This window comes from Tripterygium wilfordii, chromosome 2, assembly GCF_013401445.1.
Source record: "Tripterygium wilfordii isolate XIE 37 chromosome 2, ASM1340144v1, whole genome shotgun sequence".
NCBI lineage: Eukaryota > Viridiplantae > Streptophyta > Magnoliopsida > Celastrales > Celastraceae > Tripterygium > Tripterygium wilfordii.
In genome coordinates, this window is record NC_052233.1 from 697,709 (window position 1) to 718,771 (window position 21,063).

General features: G+C 37.2%; 4 protein-coding genes and 1 pseudogene across 7 annotated transcripts; 2 read left to right on the plus strand and 3 right to left on the minus strand.

Moving 5' to 3' along the window:
- The first annotated feature begins 891 nt into the window (after positions 1-891).
- On the plus strand, positions 892-2,580 carry LOC119979967 (annotated as a pseudogene).
- A 789-nt stretch (positions 2,581-3,369) lies between these two features.
- Positions 3,370-6,616, minus strand: LOC120016157 (protein RER1A-like). The gene is made up of 4 exons (XM_038868795.1): positions 6,369-6,616; positions 5,397-5,766; positions 3,835-4,015; positions 3,370-3,711 (listed from the first exon to the last, which is right to left on the minus strand). The coding sequence occupies exons 2-4, from the start codon at positions 5,744-5,746 to the stop codon at positions 3,658-3,660; spliced, it is 585 nt and encodes a 194-aa protein (XP_038724723.1). The 5' UTR covers positions 5,747-5,766; positions 6,369-6,616; the 3' UTR covers positions 3,370-3,657.
- A 2,082-nt stretch (positions 6,617-8,698) lies between these two features.
- LOC120014642 lies at positions 8,699-12,885 on the plus strand. The gene is made up of 4 exons (XM_038866656.1): positions 8,699-8,852; positions 9,621-11,072; positions 11,291-11,316; positions 11,903-12,885. Exons 2-4 carry the CDS (start codon positions 9,686-9,688, stop codon positions 12,656-12,658), a joined length of 2,169 nt encoding a protein of 722 aa, XP_038722584.1. The 5' UTR covers positions 8,699-8,852; positions 9,621-9,685; the 3' UTR covers positions 12,659-12,885.
- LOC120014652 (SNF1-related protein kinase regulatory subunit gamma-1-like) lies at positions 12,859-15,109 on the minus strand. The gene is made up of 7 exons (XM_038866667.1): positions 14,862-15,109; positions 14,588-14,763; positions 14,406-14,504; positions 14,059-14,217; positions 13,817-13,899; positions 13,539-13,730; positions 12,859-13,403 (listed from the first exon to the last, which is right to left on the minus strand). Exons 1-7 carry the CDS (start codon positions 15,040-15,042, stop codon positions 13,016-13,018), a joined length of 1,278 nt encoding a protein of 425 aa, XP_038722595.1. The 5' UTR covers positions 15,043-15,109; the 3' UTR covers positions 12,859-13,015.
- Positions 15,110-15,758: 649 nt separating this feature from the next.
- On the minus strand, positions 15,759-20,436 carry LOC120005435 (glucose-1-phosphate adenylyltransferase large subunit 1-like). 4 transcript variants are annotated; one of them, XM_038855084.1, is made up of 15 exons: positions 20,140-20,436; positions 19,609-19,940; positions 19,212-19,334; positions 18,857-19,027; positions 18,639-18,731; positions 18,316-18,399; positions 18,178-18,233; positions 17,984-18,077; positions 17,572-17,757; positions 17,315-17,395; positions 17,002-17,088; positions 16,812-16,916; positions 16,585-16,691; positions 16,427-16,487; positions 15,759-16,320 (listed from the first exon to the last, which is right to left on the minus strand). In XM_038855084.1, the coding sequence occupies exons 2-15, from the start codon at positions 19,840-19,842 to the stop codon at positions 16,312-16,314; spliced, it is 1,491 nt and encodes a 496-aa protein (XP_038711012.1). In that variant the 5' UTR covers positions 19,843-19,940; positions 20,140-20,436; the 3' UTR covers positions 15,759-16,311. The 4 variants fall into 4 exon arrangements, with proteins under 4 accessions (XP_038711012.1, XP_038710997.1, XP_038710989.1 ...); XM_038855069.1 differs by having other exon boundaries at positions 15,759-16,311; positions 20,174-20,435; XM_038855061.1 differs by having other exon boundaries at positions 15,759-16,311; positions 20,140-20,435.
- Between the last annotated feature and the right edge of the window lie 627 nt (positions 20,437-21,063).

The following is a 21,063-nucleotide window of genomic DNA, read 5'->3' on the forward strand; positions in this document are numbered from 1 at the left end:
AGCTAGTGGCGTACCGAGTCTACGGGGCTCTGAACAAACTCTAAAAGAGAGGCACTCTTATAAAAAAATTAAATGTGGTATACTACTTAAATGAGTTTGGGGCTATTATAACACTAATAGTTTTTCAAAAATATGAGGTCCTGTGGATTCGGGGGCATTGGGCGATGGCCCGTCTCAAACTTTGAAAAAATGTAACTTTTGCATTGTAGTTTCTTACTTGCAAGGGGTATTCTATTGCAAAGCCCTAGAATTGAGAGACAGAAACGTAGTTAGGATTTGGAATGTGGGGGCCACTGTAGGGGTTCCGGTGCAGCGCTCTCAAAAATGTTTTAGGCTATTTATATGTGATTTGTTAAAATTCAGTATAGCAAATAAAACTTGGTTTGCAAGAGTATATGTCCATTTTAATTGAATTATTACATTAGATTATATTACTAAAAAAATGATAAATAGCATGTACGATAAATTATTTATTTTTACAATCATTCATTAGTTTCAATGAGAAATGTTTCTCATGAATTAATGAGTAATGTTTTTCCCGACTGAATCCCATATGGATTAAACGGGAAAAAAAAAAACTACGTGTTCAATATACACAGATACTGCGATCAATAACTTATTGCCTTAAAATTTCATGCTTTATTAAGTGAGCAACGTGACTAATATGGATTAGGGGCTCCACAATTCATCAATAATTATAGAGTTTAAAATTTTCATATGATGACTTACATTGTGTTAAGTCATTTTTTTTAATAAAGTAAAAAAAAAAACACTGTTTGGATAAAAATAAAAAAATAAGTTAGTAGCATTAGTTTCACCGTTAGGTCTAGAATTTCAGATTCTACAATTATTGAGGAATTGTAGACCCCAAAATCCAATTAACATGCACAGATGCGATCCATAGCTTATCGCCTTAAGGTTTCATCCTTTATTAAGCGAACGGCATGATGCCCTAAGGTATCCTATCAGTCAATATGTATGTATGTATGTATGTATGCATGCATGCATGCATGCATACGTGTGTGTGTAAAATTAAATTCACAATAATTTTTTTTATTGGCGGTGCAGAATACATATGGAAAAGGTGTCAAAGCCGTTGCATTAAGGGTAGAGGGAGATTTTGTAGCCTTTTACACTCGTAGAATTCTGTCTTATCAAGAGACACTATTGGATGATATTGGTAGACACTACTATCTCAATTATATTGCTACGTAGAAGGAGCCACTGATTTCATATGTGGAAATGGTGCATCCTTCTTTGAGGTAATTCATTACATATTCGAGCAACCGATATCCTAGTTATCCAAGTTACTGAGTTGTAAATACATGATTACATTCATGTGTATCATGTGAGACATGTGCAGCCCAAGAATTCACTCGGATTCTGTGCGTTCAACTCAACAGTTGGGATAACTGGGATACTAACTGTTGAGATCTTTATCATTTTTGGTATACACATTAGACCACTAATCACAGCACTATTAAGCACCATTAGTTGTTGTTTCTTTTCTATTGCAGAGATGTCATTTGCATTCAATCTTCAAACCCAAATCCTATGCATGGATTACTGCTCAAAGTGGCGTACCTGAGTCTACAGGATCCCTAGGCGAACTCTATAAAAGGGGCTCTCTAAATTTTTTTTGTGCCGATTATCATATAATTCTTAAAAGTCTAGGTCTAAAAAAATATATTACTTAAATATAACTCGTCTAGCATTTTCTGTGGAGAAGTTAGAAGTAGAACTGAGAAGAAAAGGGATTAAGGGAATAGGGAATGAGGCGTTTTGATATTCTTTTAGTTGGGCCTCTCCTCAAAATTTCTTTCTTTCTTTATGAGCTTTATAAACTAACACATATAAGGTTTTAAAATGGGCTAAGAGGATGGATGGACTACCATATAACTTAACTAACACTATGAAAATTTGGGGGCCCTGGGCGACGGGCCCAGCTCACCTTGGCCCAGGGCCGCCCCTGCTACTCAACATAGAGAGTCAGCATCAGATGATACTGGTTTCACCTTTTTCGGTTGCGACATTACAGGTGCTTCTCCAATTTTCCTTGGAAGGCCTTGGGGTGCTTATTCTAGGGAGGTTTACGCTCATACTTACATGCCAAACATGATAATTCGACGAGGTTGGGATGATTGGAGAGGAGAACTAGGTAGACACAGATATGATTGAATGCACTTTTGAAGTTCATCGGAACTAACAAGAAGTTGCGCGTCTTGACGACCCCAGTTTAGACTCGACAAGCAAGCTTATATGGTGACTAACAATTTTTTATGTGACAGTACGGTGTATTACGGTGAATATATGTGTTATGGTCCCGGAGCTGACAGATCGAAAAGGGTTAATTGGTCGAAGAGACTTACGGCCAGAGAGGTTGCACCCTTCTTGAACTGGCAGATGCTTGGACGGAAGAGTTGGATTAGACCCTTACCCCGCAAGTTTAAGAGAGGAGGCTAGGCTTTATGTAGAATATTGATAGGACTAGTGTTCATGTTTTCTGCCCAACATGAACAACACGGTCTTGCGATCGAACTGAATTTAGCATACATGATGTTCAATGAAGACATCAAATTAATAATCCTGAAATAATTAATGATTGACAAGTTCAGAAACCATTGCCAACAAAAAGTAAAATCAAGATTAACACTTCAAAGTAATATTCGAAATTCATTCCCCTACCAAGATCCTCTTTTGCAAAAACATGAAATGATTTCGAAATATGAAAAATCATCGAATACATATGTAAATTAACTTTCAATTGTTACTTAACACTATTCTATAACCTCACATGGCTTTGCCCCAATATAAAATGAAGAATCTGCCCCTGGTCATATGTATGAATAGTGTAGCAACAAAAGGAATAGTATAGGCATGTTTTACACATTCAAGCAACCATTCTCAAAGCCAAATTAGATTTGGTTACTCCATATTCCTAGCCAACTATTTTTGACGATAGCCAGCCAACCATTCTTGACAATCTACCACTTGAAGACTGACAGCAGCTCTTTTGATCAATACTAACAAGAGTCAAAGATAACACCAAGAAAAGTAAAATTTTTCACTTTCCCTTGAGTAAAGCTCAAGGTAATCATGTACTTGTTCAAAACACATGACACAAGAACCAGGCAGGTACTTCATGGCTGCAAGGCGTTTCATGGATGCGGAGCTGCTAAAACGCGGGCTGTACAACTCTTCTTAAACTACATGAAATGCAGAATCACACCAATTACCAAACCAAGCAGCTCTCATCCGAAGAACAAAAAGTACTTATCTCAAATCATGGCGATGAACCTCCTCAATATTCATGAAATGCACATGATCGTAAGAAAAATGTTTTACTTGACTACACCACACACAGAGCAATAAGGAATGATGTAATGAACTAATCATTACAAATACTGAAATACTTGAACTGAACTTCTTTTTAATATGCTGTATTAAACAATAGACTTTCACCAATGCACATCAGCACTTCAACTGCCATCATAATATGCGAAGGCTCAATTTAATTTTACGTTGTTTCTACATTCTAAATTCTATTGTATCTTGAATGCATGTCCACCCCAAAGGAGTAGTAAAAAATGAAGAAACACAATTACTCACGACGACTACTTTTTTCCCCGAATTGCTCTATTATGAAACAACATAGCTTCAGTCACCCCTGGAGCCACTGTTACTTGCAGAAGATCTCTTACCACCATATTTCTGTCAAAGATGAAAAAAAAAACCAGGATATCATCTTTCAAGAACATAAAATTGTACTCCAGAGAAGTGTCTACTAAAGCAACTTTTGCAACAGAGGTATCACCATAAGTACATGAAACTGACCTGCTTTCCAATGTTAAATGGAACATATTTGTATTTGATCATGTGCGTAATTTGGCGCCTCATTGTAAGGGCAAACAGGACAATCCAGTAACAAAGTAATATAGGCCAGAAAACAGGAACATCAAATATGGAGAAGAAGGTCATGACAAATGCAATGCAGAACGCCTTCGTGAAGGAATACCTGGAATCATGACACCAATAACAATAGCATTAATTGCTTACATTTATAGTAAGAAAGATGTATAAATTCACTCACAAACGATTAGTGAAAAGGCTTCTTAGTCCTTACGGAACTACCATCACCACCTGAAAATTACTAAAAGGTCAACACTAATTAAAGAAAGAATTCATCATCACTTGCATGCTAAATCAGTCAACAAAAAGAAGTAGCCATGTGACCACATAATACGAAGCAGACTAAAACAAAAGTGATTACCATTAACATCGAAATTATGTTATTTTCACATACTAAGAAATAGTAAAGCCTGCAAGTTTGCGAAGGGAGTTATGAATTACTACCCTATACTTGCACATTAACTAAAACTTTTCGCTAGAGTTTCTATTGCGTTCCCTCTCTAGAGGGATCTAGTTCATTAACTACTCACCTGCCATGGCTTCTGCATGTTACAAGTTAAATAAAACAGCAGTTACGACAGATGTCTTTCCCACTTGCCTAACAAAGTAAGGGGCGACAAATCAAGCATTGCAGGACAGTTTTCTTCAGAGAGTAGGCTCCAATGTTGCAAGCCTTAACAAAGAGGATTTGCAACTAGCCATTCTAGGCTACCGCGTAACAGGTTTCAGAGACTATGCAGGGCAGGCAACTCACTCATATGAAAATAGAGACAGATTCAAGAAAATTTACAGGATTTATTAGACAGCTTCTCCAAAGAAAACTCATCTCCAAATATTCCACCTAAGTTAGAGGTGAGCCCATCATCCAATGTACGCCTTAAATAGTTAAATCTTTATAAGAGAGTCATGTGCTGCTCTCAAACACAGCAATATAATAATGAAAATTTAGGTTCTTTACACGTGCACCGGAGGTTTAGATCATGAATTAAATGTGGAAAGACTATTTCCAGGAATTAAACTTGTGTGACCTCCAGGTTGCATTGCACCCTTGCAACTCCACCACTAGGCCACATATTTGTTACAACAAAACAAATACAACCCCAAAAACTTGCAAGCATTTTCCGATGAATCAAGGGTGATAAAAGCATCTAAGCATGAGCCGAACAATTAAAAACATGATCTAAATTCGAACAACTATTATGGTGAAAATGGTTCCTTATATCTCAAGCTTCCTCTCAAGTTTCAATTATCCCCCCAGAATCATATTATAAGAAGTACTTAAAGAACAGTCATCACAAAACATAAACCAAGGTGGTGAGATAAAAGGCAACATACCAATCAAATCAAGAGAACACACAAAAGATATGACAATCAGCTATGAGATTGCTCAAACACAACAGTGAAAGAAACTCGCATCTAACATATAACATAACACTTGAAATATTACAACCAATGAAAAGCTAGGGTGGGGGAGCATCTTCAATTACCAAAATTTGAACTCCGGAAGACGGCGAATGAATGGCTTGAATTCATCAGACCCTTTTGTTGGCAGCATAGGCCCATTCGAAGATTCAAGTTCAGGATCAACCAGAGGGGATAAAAATCCAATCAGCAAATTCAGTATATAGATCCCAAGACTATACGAGATGATGTAAAAGCCTTGAACATAATACACTCGTAAACAGTAGATAGCCATTACTACAAAAGTCCCAATCCACCTATACACCGAATGAGGGGTAGACTTATCCAAATAATACTGGTACAGCCTCCAAGCATCATGAGCCCACTGAGACAAGGGTGATGCCACTGAGGCACCCTCACTGCCAACCCCCTCCATTCAATCACAACCTAGCAAACCTGGAAACACAATAACATAATCCACTGAAATCAAGCAAATCAATTCACAAGAATCACCAAATATATAACATACACACATGAAACTACGAATTTCCTTCATCAATGAATACTTGTGTGCTTATGACACACAACGTGCAGATTTTCAAGTGGGATTGGTGATACGTGCATTCTAGGGCTTGATTGCAATGGTTTTATATAAACACCCGAAAAATAATTAAATAAACCTAAAAAAGAGGGGCGACAAACGTAAACCCGTATTTGATGGCCAAGAAAACTGGATTTTATCCCCCAGCTTTTCGAGATTCAGAATCTTAAAGCTCAACTAGCTTCTCTTAAAGCAAAAGTAGTATTAATCCAAAACAACACAAAATCATACTAGATCCGAGATTTCCCTCTGATAGTCAGAACATTTTCCTAATTTTACAAAGCAACCAAACAAGGATTCCATAGAACACAACACAAGCAGCCAATATGATATAAACAATAAATTACAGCAGCAGATCCCCGACTCAAGAACAAACGCTATACAAAATCAGATTCAGAATTGAAAATCGGAAAAAGATTATAGAGGTGCAGTACTGTAGGGAAGATGAGGAGCTGACCTTTCTTGGACTCGGAGGAAGCTATTCGCGTTGTTGTCGTTGAGAAGATATCGAATTAGATTGCTTTTCAGAAGACGAGAAGATAGCAGATCTCTGGGGGTTGAAAGATTATTTCCAAACGTTTCTTGTTTTTACTTTTAATTTAAAAGAAATATTGAACTCACCGACGGTGACACTATAACGAAAAATAGTTGAATTTGACGATTGAGGGAGAGAACTTAGGACATAGGAGGAGCATATGCCTTTTTTGTGCTATTGTTAGAATATTATTTGCTTTTATACATAACGAAAGATACTTGAGACGCCAATCCCATTACCCCTAATCTATGTCGAGTCTTCGCTACATACGTCGTCTCTCATGAAGGTGAAATCTGAATCTTCCCGTCTATTTATCGTGGATTCTTCACTAGTTCTTCTAATGTGTTTCAGCGACACATATCTAATGCACAATAATGACGCTCTTAGATTTTGTGTGTTTTTTATTAAGGGGAAGTAAAAAACCTAGATGTAATCTATGTGTGTTGTATATATTTTATGTTTGTTGTTCAGTCTGTCCGGGTTCATTCATCCCAATGATGATTGTTTGTTTTTTTTTTTTCTTCTTGAGTTCTAGTGTCTATTTGTCTTAGTTTCGGTTTGTAATTTCCTAAGATGCTATTGCGAAGTTAGGGATAACTTTGTTATCATGGACTGAATTATTTGAGCTTATACCAATATACCCTTTTTTTTTTTTAAATATGGGCTCCATATGCATATTTATAATCAATAACTATCACATGCCAAATATGATTTAAGATGAAATAGGAGTCATAAATTGAGGATCTCTAGCATTGGTAATACAAAAGCTCGGGGATGAAACCCAATTTTCTTGGCTATATGGGTCCGGTATTAGACTAAAAAGGGGGGGATTAGAGCACCTTACAGGGCAAGGGCAAGTCTTAATGCATGGCAGGTCATTTAGAGGTGTTTCAGCTACTATAAGGTGATCTGTATGTGTTGGAAGCAGCATTAAACCTAATATATATGTGTTAGTGCAGGCACTGTCAGGCCATATGAATGCGATGGAGGTTGTTGAAGATACTGTCAATTCAGGCCATTAGGACAAGCACCTTTCTAGGCCACAAACAATAATTGTGTAACACATCCAGTATTTAGAACTCAGTTGTGGCCAACTAAATACTATGGTCTTATCACTTTACACCAGTCAAGATGCACGCACTGGACCCATATATTGCAGTTTTAGAAAAACTAAAGAAAAACTAAGGAATACAGTCGTAATGAACTCCTCTCTCTCTCTCTCTCTCTCTCTATATATATATATATATATATATACATATACATATATATATATATATATACCCATATATTGCAGTTTTAGAAAAACTAAAGAAAAACTAAGGAATACAGTCGTAATGAACTCCTCTCTCTCTCTCTCTCTCTCTCTCTCTCTATATATATATATATATATATGTATATGTATATATATATATATATATGTATATGTATATGTATATGTATATGTATGCATGACACAACAGGTATGAGATTTTAGTGTATATATATCGATGTTTTTATACTTGAATTTTGATTTAACATCCAAATTGGTTAACCCTTTTATATTGTGTGTTGCAGACTATATCAGGATCATATATGAGAAAGGTGGTACTGTACATGAGGTTGATCATCAGCATCTACGACAAACATTGGTACGCAAGAGTCTGTCAACAAATGACTAATCCCCGGCCCCAAGAAGTAACAAATACCGCGAATGGAAGTAGAATTTTGCACTACTGATCATTTTGTGTACGTAGTAGGACTCCTTTTTTTCATGTAAGATGACCTATATATAGACATGCAAAAGCATTTTGGACAAGTAGCTTTTGTGCATTCTAAGCTATTCATTTGTATTTTGGATAACTATGAGACATGGAGATATGAAATGTTTGTGAGGTTTTAGCACGTTATAATGTTTGCGAAATATAGTTGTGTGGAGGTATGTTCTGCAAATTAACGTGGTTTTTGTAAATTTTGGTGTAGTGTGATATCATGGACCCGAAAATCACTTTATAAATAGTTCAAAGACAAAATAATATTATAGTACTTGTATAGTTTAGTGGGTACATTGTTTTCATTTTCTTGTAAAGTTTATTACGTTAATATTTTTTTTGATAATGTCACATTAGATTTTTCTGACATGAAATCTAGGTGAATGATGCAAAATGGTAATTTTACATGGTTAGAGGAAGAAATTAAGAAAATAAAAATATATTAAGGACGAAACTGAAAGCACGAGTACAAATTATATTAGTAAAAAAATAAGTAACATGAAATTATATGACGTTTCTCCTTCTACACCACATAATCGCCCTTCCTTAAAAAACACATTCCTATGTACATACAGGAACATATCCACTTCTTGTTCGCTGGATCTGGGAATTTGAAGGTCGCCGTGTAGGTCTGTATGCGCCTCCAAGTTGTTGCCAGGTAAGTTAAAGCTAAGCGATTGAACTTAATTACATGTTAGTTTTTTCCCCCTTTCTGATATGAAGCATTGAATTCTGCTTACATGTATGTGTGTGTATGTATGTATTATCTATGCGAGTGTATGGGCAGTTGAATTGTTGGTTGTGGGCTACTGGGTTTCACTTGATTTTCGTTGAAAGAAATGAGAAGGGGTTTTTACTTTTTAGTTGTTGCTCTGGACTGTGGAGTGTAGGTATTCACTAACCCAAAAAAAAGAAAAAGAAAAAGAAAAAAGATATACACTTCAAAATGGGGAGGAAAGATCTTGTGATAGCAGGAAGTATTGTTCTCTTCTCATTTTTTTTTTCTTTCAATTTTTGGTGAAAAGTTACAAGTTTTCTGGTAATTATAGGCCATGTGGTCTTTGGGGCATGGAGACATGTCTTGTTGTTTACTTTGAATAAGATAAAGATGAGGTTTTGATATGATGATTCTTTAGATTTTGCTATGAATAGGATAGCTTTGGTTTGATGGAACCCATTAGTGTTTGCAATTTTTGGTAAACATCTAAGGGCGTTTAGATCTTACGATGGCTCTAAACTGCGGTTGGAGGGAACCCATTAGCGTTTTCAATTTTTGGTCAACATCTAAGGTGCAGTCAGTCTTCCTCCTATGGACATCATAGGGTACAGACTTGCAATAATGCTTGAGTGCTATGTGTCATCAAATATTGTTACATGTGATGAGCATCTTGATTCTTAAACACTTCTTCCTTAACTGCAATTTCAGGTTGATTTAGATGGACCTTTGAAGTTTCCTTGTTCGTATTGGTAGTTTGGTGGATCCTTTTTATAATGTGGAAGCACATTTTGCAGTCGAGCAACAAGAGTGATGACATGACTGGAAAGCCACTGCATCCTAACAAATCTGTTTGGATGGCTCATTGGACAAGTACAAAGTGTAAGTCAGCAACCCCAGCACATCAACAGCTGCTTCATTACGAGCCCAAGGGAGATGATCATAAGACCATGAGTTGCCCTTTATCAACTAGGTCAGAGGTATCGACAGATAGTTCTATACATGCTTTAGATTTTAAAGAATTAGTTAAGGTCAAAACAAATAATGATACGGATGATAGCTTGATAATAAGTTCAAAGAAGTCGAGGACTGAAATATTTAAGCCCTTTCCAATGTTCAATGTCTCCAAAGATGGTAGGTTGGATGTGAAAAGTGATCAAACCACTTTACACCATCAAAGAGTTGTTAGGTTAAGCAATAGTCCTGACTCTGGATTCATTAGTTCTCTGGGTGGAACTGAGGAAAAATTTTCTTCACAGCCTGTATGTGCTCCTCATGAAACTGGTCCTTCATCAAGAGGGTGCGATTTTCAGTCTGAAGGTAGAAGATACCCGGAGCAGTGGTTTATACCTGTTAAGACTCTTGGAAAAGACAGCTCAGCAGCTTCATCATCTTGCCACAATGATTTTACGCGGTCCGCTACTAAAATTGTGCCACATGGAATAAACAGAAGTGGGACTTCTGTGAAGTCTTTGTTGCATGGGGAAGAAGAAATTAATCAGTCAAGCTCTGTCGTAGCATCAAAAGAACGCTTTAGAAATAGTGATTATAACAGGCATTCTTCTCCTTTTGCTGAAGAGAAGCAAATTCATAACGAACCAACTCTGTTAGTGTGTAATCCCTCGTCAAGCAATAATGAGGTACAAGATTTCCTTGGTAAACAACGTCAGAATAGGACAAATGATTATGGGTTTGGATTGTTTCCAAGCGGAAGCAATTCACCAGAGGAGACTGAATCAGAAAATTTGTATCACCGATGTTACTCAGTACCAAGATTTCCATGTTCTGTTCATGACGTGGAAACTATGAGAATACGTACAGCTATAGATTCTATGGAAGAATCATCCACAGGTCCTCCCCTTTATTCTCAGACTACTCAAAAGACTGATGCAAAAGTGTCTGACGGAAGTCAAATGTTCAGGGAGTCAAGGGTATCTACCAAATATAAAGGAAAAATGGTCGGTGAGCTACTCAGTTTATCTCCGGATTTCAATTTCCATTTTCTTCGAGGAGTGAAACTACACGCTTTACATAGCTGCACACAAATTGAACGAAAAGGTAATATTGGAGGTGTTGAAACTTCTGCTGTTCAAATAAGGAGCGAATCATCAGCTGAAACTGATACTATGGACATGAACCCTTTCCGAGAGAACCATGTTTCTGGTATGTATATGTTTTATCTCATATATGCTGAACTTTTTTTATCATGCTCAAGTGGTTATCTTTCCTGGTTTTATGCTGCTGAGTCTAATTAAGAAACTAAACAGAATGTTAATATAAGTATATGTACATATATAATATAATCTTTATTAATCTATAGTGTTGTTGATGTTTTGCTTTTGTTGGATTCATAACAAGTTATTTTTTGTCTTTTTTTTCAGGCATGACTTCGTCTTTGTCAACTAAGGTACATTTTTCTATATTTTGATCTTTCAACATTGTTTCCTCTTTAGCATTCTAAATCAATATTTGCATATGGAGGTATGTCATCTATGTTGGTTTTGATAAAGTCGATGAAAATTTTCAAAACTCTTTTTGGTTTGTTGCCATTTAACTTACGATTGAGGTATGAATTTCAAGCCAATGATCCCTTAAGAAAAATATGTGAGGGAGGTCTTTTGAAAAATGTTTCAAAGCATGCGAACGTGTTCCTGGTAAAGAAATTTAGGCAGGTATGAACATTCACTTTAAAATCCTTATTCCTGATATATTTTGCTATTTTACTATGAAGTATGTGATTTTATTTCTCCTCTTATCTGTTCTTCTGATGGTATTTTCCAGTGTTCAGAGTCCACAAGTAGCATATAAGGTGTTTAATTGTATTTTGACAAGAATTAAAGAATACATATAGAGTTTTGTAGTTTAAGAGTTGAATACTAAAGATAGCATAACGATATTTGTCGAGAGTTAGTGAGACTGCAAGGCGGTCAGTTTATCGATTTTTAAGTAATATGAGCTTCTAGTGAGTGTAATGTCTGGTTATGGATTTCCAGGGTGTACTCCAAAAGTCACCAAAAGCACAAGCTGCTACAGCTTCAGCTGGAGAAGAAATTGAAGATAGGCTACTGAATGCAAAATTACCTGATATGAACCCAGAACCTCCAGCACTTGCAGGTGTTGCAAGCTTGTCAAATGACAGGGACACAAGCACCTCTAGAACCCAGAGTTTGAATATGGAGCACCTCTTTTCACATGCTGAACGACGTACAAATTCAAAATCCAGTGCTTACCACGATGGATTGGGGCCAGAGCCAAGCAGCAGATGGGTTAAACGCCTCAAGTCGAGTGCTTGTGGTTCTTTTGATTACGGAACAAAGAGCTTGAAAATGGAAGAAGCCTTTCCCCAAGAAAAAGTTCATAACCTCTTTGGCAAAATGTCGGAACGTAGAATAGCTAGTCCAGACCCACAGATGGGCAAATGTCGTGGGAAACAGCCGATGTTGTTAGATAAGACAGTAGTGCCATTAAGAAACTCTGGGTCCTCTTCTAATGACTTAGTGGGGGAAAGTAATATAACACTCTCACATCCTTGGATCCGGAGGTGGTGTCGTCGTCAAGCTACATCTCCACAGGCCAAGGCTGAAGCTCCTGTGATTTGTGAGCCACAACGATCAAATGCCGTTGCCTTTGAGTATAAAAAGCAGCAGTGTCCTAGCGTTGCTGCTAAGGCTCTGATGGGAAGAACCATGACTCGTTTTCAGCCATGCAAATTTATCAATAAGGGTCCTATATTATTTTGGAATAGTTAAGGATTTTCAAATCTCCCTGGGCATATGTTGGATGAAACTCAGCCTAGTAATCTGCTAGATCAGCCAGTTCTCATCAGTTGACAGGAGGAAAAGCTGCTTTGGCGATTTTGTCTCATGTTGATCAGATTTCTTTACAGTGTGAAATGTTGGTTTGCTATGTATTCTGGCCTGAATTTTTATCTCAAAACTTTTTTTTTTTCCCTTGAAGAAAATATATTTTTGATACACATGGTCCTCTTTATGTATTCTAATACACTTCTGATAGAGAGTAATGTGAGTAGAACTTTGACAATCACATTATGAGAAAGATAGGAGGGTCTTTGTGGCTAAAACCTTGAGAAATGAGCAACAAAAGAGTCAGCGATCAGAAATCATGGTTCCATTTTGGACATGGCAGCCGGTCTGTTCCAGAGCACAATCAAAGAAACCACCACCATGGAAGCTTGAATCAATACACGGTGGAGCAAACTGAACAATTACATCTCTTGACGAGACCACTCCGGTCACTTGCTGGAGATCATTGACTAGGAAGCTGAAACTGCTCTTTCTATCTGCCATTTTAGTCATGAGTTGCTTGAGAGTGTCACTTCTCTTGCTGGTGACTGGAGAGTCCATCTCTGGGAGGAAATTGTTTCGAAGACGAAGAATCCCTGCTGAGAGAAGAGCCCCAACGTCTGGTTCTATGGTAGAATCAGATTTAGATTTATCAGTCTCCATGTGAATGAATTCCTCTGCGGTTAGACTTCTGTCAATGGAAAATAAATTATTATTTACTGGTTAATTTCTAGTAGAAGAGTAAAAATAAATCATGTAGTTTGTTTGAACAATCACGCTTGCCCTAGTAAAACAAGCAGAGGGTGTAAATCATTGTTGGACTTACTTTCTATCATCAAATATGTTGTCATTCTCCAGCAGAAGATAAATATCACAGCTCCTTATGCTGCCGATGAGTCTCTTACTCGCTCGATCTAGGACGGGGATGAACCCAACTTGGCTTTTCAGCAGAAGATGAAGAGCTTCAGCCAAACTCTGGTCTCCATATGCATGAGTAACTTGCTTTTCAGTCTCAAACCTGAACAGGTAACAAAGATGAGTGAGAGAGCAGCAAGTACAACTTGAATGAAGCCTATAGTGAGTAGCTTTTGAGCTCGGTCGTACCTAAACTCAGACAAAGCCTTGTCTGCAATGCTATCAAACCACTCTAGCCCATTTGATTGAAGCAAAAGATGGATCACAGCATTCTGTCGACAATTCCATCCATATGAAAACATTCAGGTTTTTTACTAGATATCGTACTCTTTAATTCAAAAATGACAAAAATGGTATTTGAAACAAAACTGATAGACTGAGATTTTGCCATCAAACATGGTGTTCGCATTGCTAAGCCTTGTGTTAAGTACCTGTGTCACAAAACCAATGACTTGCGAGTTCGATTGCTCGACGACAGGCACAACTTTGATTTGATGTTTCGAGAAAAGCAGCAGAACATGAAACAGTGTGCTATCTAAGTTTACAGGAAAGAATGGATCCCAAAGATGTGCCTTTGCCAAACCTCCAATCTGCCCATTAATTCAATATCAGCAGTCTTACAGATCCCAGTGTTCCTACCGGGATCCTTAGCATTTTTTATTCAATGTAGAAACAGAAAACTAATATGGGCATGGAAATTGGAAGCTATAAATGCAAACAAAACACCCTTTTCAGACTAACAAATAGTAAGTAAAATCAAATGCAAAGAATCAAAAACCTTTGTCTGCCCAATTTGAGGATTCTCCTCAAGCATGGTGAATATCCCACTTTTGCTATCACAGCCTTTAGTTTGGACATTATCAGCCTTTTCAAATTGCTGGGAAGACATTACACAAACAAGATGTGAACACCAAGATAGTAAATATCAATGTCTGATTCCTACAGGACAGACAGACTTACCTCAATAGACCAAAGAACCATACCAGCCAAATCAATGAAGCCAATGTAGTTATCTGAAGATCTACCAATTTGGGTATCAGGGCTCACAACATCCACAATGGGTGCACCCAACACATCTTTCTCATACAACAACTGGATCGCATCTCTCACAGTATCTCCAGTTTTCAACTCCAAAACTTGAAAAAAGAGATTGAGAGGAAAAAAAAAACCCAGTAAATAATCAGATTCAACAACTCCAGAAAAAAATAAAATAAAATAGAAATGGTGGTGATACCAGCAGAATTTGTGATGCCTGGAATAGAATTGATGGGGATGCGATCAAGATAGAGTTGGAGAGCACTGCCAGAATCAACTTCTCCCTTCTCCTTCTCCTTCATCTCTCTTGTTTCTTGCATTTTGGTAGTTGTGGGTTTGCTTCTTCGTCTTCCTCTTCCATCTGTGTGTGACATTGCCATCTGTACATGAAAAAGATTATAAGGTCTACGTGTTTCTCGCAATGAATGACACGTGGCGCTAAGAATAATAAAATCCGGTCTTCATCAGGGATTTCTGGTTTCTGTTGTAAGGACCGCTTAATCAGTCACCAATTGTCAAGCCTAAAACCTAAATGGGAGTGGCAAGCAACACTTTACACCAAAATGATGACGTCCAAAACTTGTTCGGTATTGTTGATGTATCAAGTAGTCGAACTAGCGTCAGAAAATGATTTATTAACTATGCTTTTATGACATATGCAGAGGCAGAAGATTAAGTTATGGGGGGTCCGAGTTCATTCTCGAGAAACTTCTCTAACGCTGGAGTCAATTTGAGATGCTATCAGCTGGAAGTGCTCGTCGTTGGGTGCACTATTTGCTGACTTCTAATCATAAGGTGAATCCTGTTTCTTGTAATTGTAAACGGGTAGAGTTCAGAACACTTTGCATGTGCTCTCTAATCTAATGTTCTTCCATACCTTAAGTTGCACTTTAGAAATGAGATGTTCACAGCTATTGTAATGGTTGTAGTATGAAAGTAGCATATGACAACATTTTCTTTCTCTGTATATAAAGAGAGAGCCAATAGAATAATTGTGCGCGCACAAAAATCTCTAAATCTCTCTCACCGACGACATGATAAATTTGATCAAAACCATACATGTAATGGCGAAGGGACCCCTCTCGAATCTATATAGTTTGCCCCAAGAGAAATTCATTAATTAGGCTATCGTCAATCGGTTAAAGTTATCAAAATAATGCAACCACCTCGGTTCCTAAACTGAGGCTGGCACAAGTTCAGTTCAATTATCATCATAGTATAACTAGCTTGACATATATCTGAACATTCTACCCTCATATTGATCAATGAACCTCTCAACAAAGAAAAAGCTGCTAGCAGCTCATCTCAGCACTATTTGCCAAACCCCTGCCGCAAGAACACTTATTGCCTCTATTTTAGGGAAACTAGGTTTGTAATTTACACAGTAATCGCAACGTAGCATGTTACTTTTCAAGACCAGAATGCTGCATGGACAATCCTCTTTGCCTTCCCAGTATAAACATCTGGTAAACTGCTTCAGAAATGTTTTCCTCTCAACTCCTAGGCTTGGAAGTTGGAACATTCCGTGGTTAGTACTCGCATCCCGTTCATATAACAGCTCCATCCTCTATCGTTGCCTTCTCCATTATAACCGTGATACCTGATCGGATATAGAATCCATCTTCTGGCCTATCAGCCTCCTGAACACCCTACAAAACCAGAACGGGCGTAAAAATATGATATGAATGGGAGTCTTGTATTGTAGGATAGAACTCTTGGAAAGTTAAATTGAGGATCACAAGCGCATGGGTGGTTTCTGCTTACTTCTTTATTCATGATAACCACGTCTTTTCCAATCTTTGCGTTCTTGTCGATTATACAGTTCCTTCAAGAGAAATTTATGAAAAAGCATTGTCAGAACTTTAAAATTTATGCATTTATCATCCATCGACAATTTCATTTTATTTTCTGAGGGTAATCACCTGATTCTCGTATTCTTCCCTATCCCAATTGTAATCTTTCCTTCTGCAAGCAAGGATGCGATTTCAGGCTCGGTTTCATAATAGTCAGCTCCCAGCATTATGGTGTCCTGTTTGATGGTCAACCGCTTGAATAAGATATTATAGAAAAACTCGGGAACTTTCTTGCATATAACCTTAGTTGTGACTTGGAAAGCAAAAGAACAAGGTTAAAGACTAAGATCATTTACCAAAAGCTCCACACCATTATCGATGCGTGAGCGTTCACCCACTATGGAACGTTCAATCTTGCATTCTCCCAAAAAACATCCATGTGAGACTATTGCATCTTTAATCTGCAAAAGCCGAAAAAAAAACATGAGAATCTAGGCAACAAATCTCAAAAAGAGAACAGATTTGATCCCAAGTATCTAATGCCACCTTGCTTTTATCCATTTTGGTTGGTGGTAGAAATCGCGGAGATGTGCAGAAAGGTGTCTTTGGATCATAAAATTTGAACTTCGGATTCTGCAAGGAAAAATGTTGTGAATTGGCATACTTATAATCTGCATGCAATAAAAATGCTACAAAAAATTATTCCTGGTCTCGCAAACAGTAAAAAAAAATGTAATTTCCTTTGAATGACATGACTTCTCAGTCGTCTACACCCTTTTATTGCATGGAAGGCCTTGTAGGTAATGATGAATGAAATCAAAAAATGTCGATTGTAGTATTGTACTCGGATTAAACCAACCTCTTCAGTGAGCGCCAAGTTAGCGTCGTAAAAGGTTTTTATAGTTCCCATGTCCTCCCAGTAATCTCTGAAGATATATGCCTATCAAATTGTCAATACAAGAGTCATTCAATATTTATACAATATAAAAATACTAGAATGGTTTAGAGAAAAAGGGAAATCGGAGAATTGGAGAGCAAAACATCAAAGCTTTTGTTGCTTCAACATAAACAATTTAATTCTTTCAAAGCTTGATGATACATGTACAGTTTTCTTACTTGGACATCATGCTCCCGAACAGCTGCAGGAATTATTTCAGATCCAAAGTCATTGGAAGTAGGATACCTCCATCGCAAAAGCTCCAACAAAGTGTCTGTCTTAAAGATATAGACACCCATTGACGCAATATATGGGGCCTTTTTGGCATCTTGTGGTGACAGCCCGAGAAGAGTAGTATCCACTTGCTGCATAGAATCAAACAAGAATATTACGAGTTCATCATTGTTGAATAACTTGATTAATAAGTAGCTACTTCAAAGGCATAATCTGGGTTCTTAAGTAAAATTGTTTTAACCCAATGGAGAAGAAAATATTGGAGAACAGAGTTCAGTTATATGCATTGGGTTTATCTAGAGGGTCAAAAGAAAATTCAGTTGGCAAAGCTAATCATGAGATGCGAGTAAAACTCACCATTGATTTGAGATCAGCGCCCTTTGGCTTTTCAGCAAAATGGACAACACGGCCCCAGGCGTCTATCTTCGCCAATCCATAATCTGAAGCACGGCTGGACAGTAACCACTCAACTTTAGATGAAATTCAAAAATGAATCTTGCGACATAATTATAGTAAATGCAGACAAGAAATAAAGAAGTAGTGAAACCAACCTCTCACTCACTGGTGCACATGAAATTGTTATATCAGCATTCCTGTCGACGTGATGCTGTAGCATGTTTGAAAATGGGTAAGATAGATTTTCAAAAGAATTCTGATAAAGAAATGATAAACATTCTATAGGGAAATACCTGCACAAAGTCCATATAGTCCATACGGTATAGATGATCCCCAGACAAGATCAATATGTTTTCAATATTCCTATTCTTAGCATCCTGCAATAATCAATACAACGATCTCAAAACTAAATTTTCATATCCAAAAAGGGATGCCAGGAACTACATGGATTTATATATGTTTTAGCCACAACCTGCAATAATCAATGCAACGATCTCAAAACTAAATTTTCGTATCCAGAATGGCATGCCAGGAACTACATGGATTTATATAGGATTTAGCTTATTTTCTGTGCCAGGATGGTTCGATAACTACAACTAAAATCCTCGACACATACCTCAAAAACCCATGTAAATTGCCTCACAGCATCTGCTGTTCCTTGGAACCACATCTTTCCAGCTTCTCCAGGCGTTTGGGTAGCCGCAAGAACCTATTCAGACGATTAAATTTTTATCCTTTAATATCTCTTACATCTTACAACATTAAATCCATAAGAAACCAATTCAATAAAACAAGAGCATGACCAAAACATTCTCTCTCTGAAGGGTTTCGTACCTCCACAAATCCATCCCCAAAGTTAATACCATTACCAAAGTAGGTGCGTGCAAGATGGCGATTTAGCGAAGCTGAGTTGAACTGGGTAAGTACAAAAATCTTGTTAATTCCACTATTGATACAGTTGCTCATCGGTATGTCAATAAGCCGGTAACATCCTCCAATGGGAACCTATGGATCAGACCACATCATTGCATAAGAGAGGCCCAAAATGTCGAAGTCAATGCTAGTATGAACAATTTATGGAAACCTGAATTTTTCCTACTCCAAGGAGAACGGAGAGCTGTAACTTTGTCCTCAATTAAATGAATTGAAATCCAAACTGAGCTAACTAGGGACTAGAAAATGCCCTTACCGCAGGTGTTGCTGCTCTTTTGGTGAGCGGAAACAGCTGGGTCCCTGCACCTCCTCCCAGTATGATTGAAGCCACGTTTTTTGGATCTGCTTTTGGTCTCTCAAACATTGATGCTTGCAAATTCTAAAATCAGCATCCAAGAGTAGAACAGAAATTATTGTGCATCCCCATCAGAGAAATTTCCGCAACAAATAACAAAGAAAAAGAAACAGGACAATAACACCACAAAATCATATGGAACAACTTTAGCAAATTAAATAACCAAAAAAACAAATAAACTAAGTGGAGCAGATTCTGCAATTTAAAATTTGAACTGAAATTGGCAATTCAAGTGATTGCAGTATAGATTTATCCAGGTTTTTCAGGAACACAGGATTTGGGAATTACACAAACTTACCACAACTTCTTTGGCATTATTTGATGTAATAACAGCAAGAGCAACTCCTGGTTTAACCTTCTTGATCCTCTTCTCAGCTTTCAAGCTATTTGTCAACTGATTGACCCAAACACTATTATTTAGGCTCCCTCTGATCCTCTCCCCAAAAAACCCATAGTCTGCATTCTTGAGACAACCTTGGTTGGGATTCGCTAAATGGGTATTAGCTTTGAAGCCCAAACAGCAAGAATCCATTGCAGTATTGCCCTCACAACCAAACCCAGATAATACCCAGATAATGATATTGAAGAGTACGGATCCACAGCAAACAGATGATGCACTACCCAAAAGAACTGAAAACAGAAATCCCAATAAAGCATTAACTCCAAAATGAGTAGCTAAAGTAAGCAAGTAAAGTAAGAATCACATAAGAATAGTACTAATCCGAATAAAATGGAATGATAGTTGTGCATCATAGTTTTAGTAACCGAGGAGTTGACATAACAGAATAGAAAGTAGATCAAATTGGAAAACACACTCAAAGGAGCTTACTCGTGGAGTTGAGGAGAAGTGATCAAAAGAGGACCTTAGATGAGAAAAACTTGTGAACAATGATGGAGATTACGGTTAAGCTTTCTTGGCATGTGAGCAAATCACGAGAATCCTTGCAAGATTGGGTTTTTATACCTTTTTTAAAAGAACACTATGCATATTCAATATTGAATGCGGCAGGTTCCTCGCCCGGACAGACGACGAGGATTGCGGTAGCCGGTAGGTTGATATCAAGCGTAATATAAGTCAAAATGAAAAATTTATTGGGTATTTTTTGTGTGTACAACTCGAAACCTAGTTGCAGCAATGAATGAGCTTATTAGATTTAGGATATAAAATGAGATTATTAGATCTATGAGTCACACCAATTAAAGATAATTTGCTATGAAACCGTTTAATATGATATGGGTATATAACTATGTATAATATTGAGAATAGAGATAGCGGTGAAATTATGAGGAGAGACGATATAATTTATATAGGAAAGAGTAGAAAACAAGTATGAATAATTAAAAAAGATATGATTTTAAGTAATAATAAATTATATGAATTCAATAGAAATTGATAAAAATATCTTCGTTTACAAAAATAAATGACGAAAACGAACACGTCTAGTGATTTCTACACTTCAAGGAGCAATTGTGTCTCTCCAATTCACTGAATACCAGGGTTCAAATTTGTAGGCTCCTTTTGATTCCCACTACAGTCCAAACACTTGTCCATTGATGTAATGTTTTCATAAAATAAACAATAAGAGATATTTCATGGGTATTGTAGCATTGTCAAACAAAAGCACTCCTCATGTCCTAATTTGAGAGAGTTGGAACCAGATATTTGTTGCCTGTTGACATGTTGCTAATTCACTGATAGTGAGGGATTATTTGATTAAGATAGCTCAAAGTTGAAGCTATCTTAATCAAATAA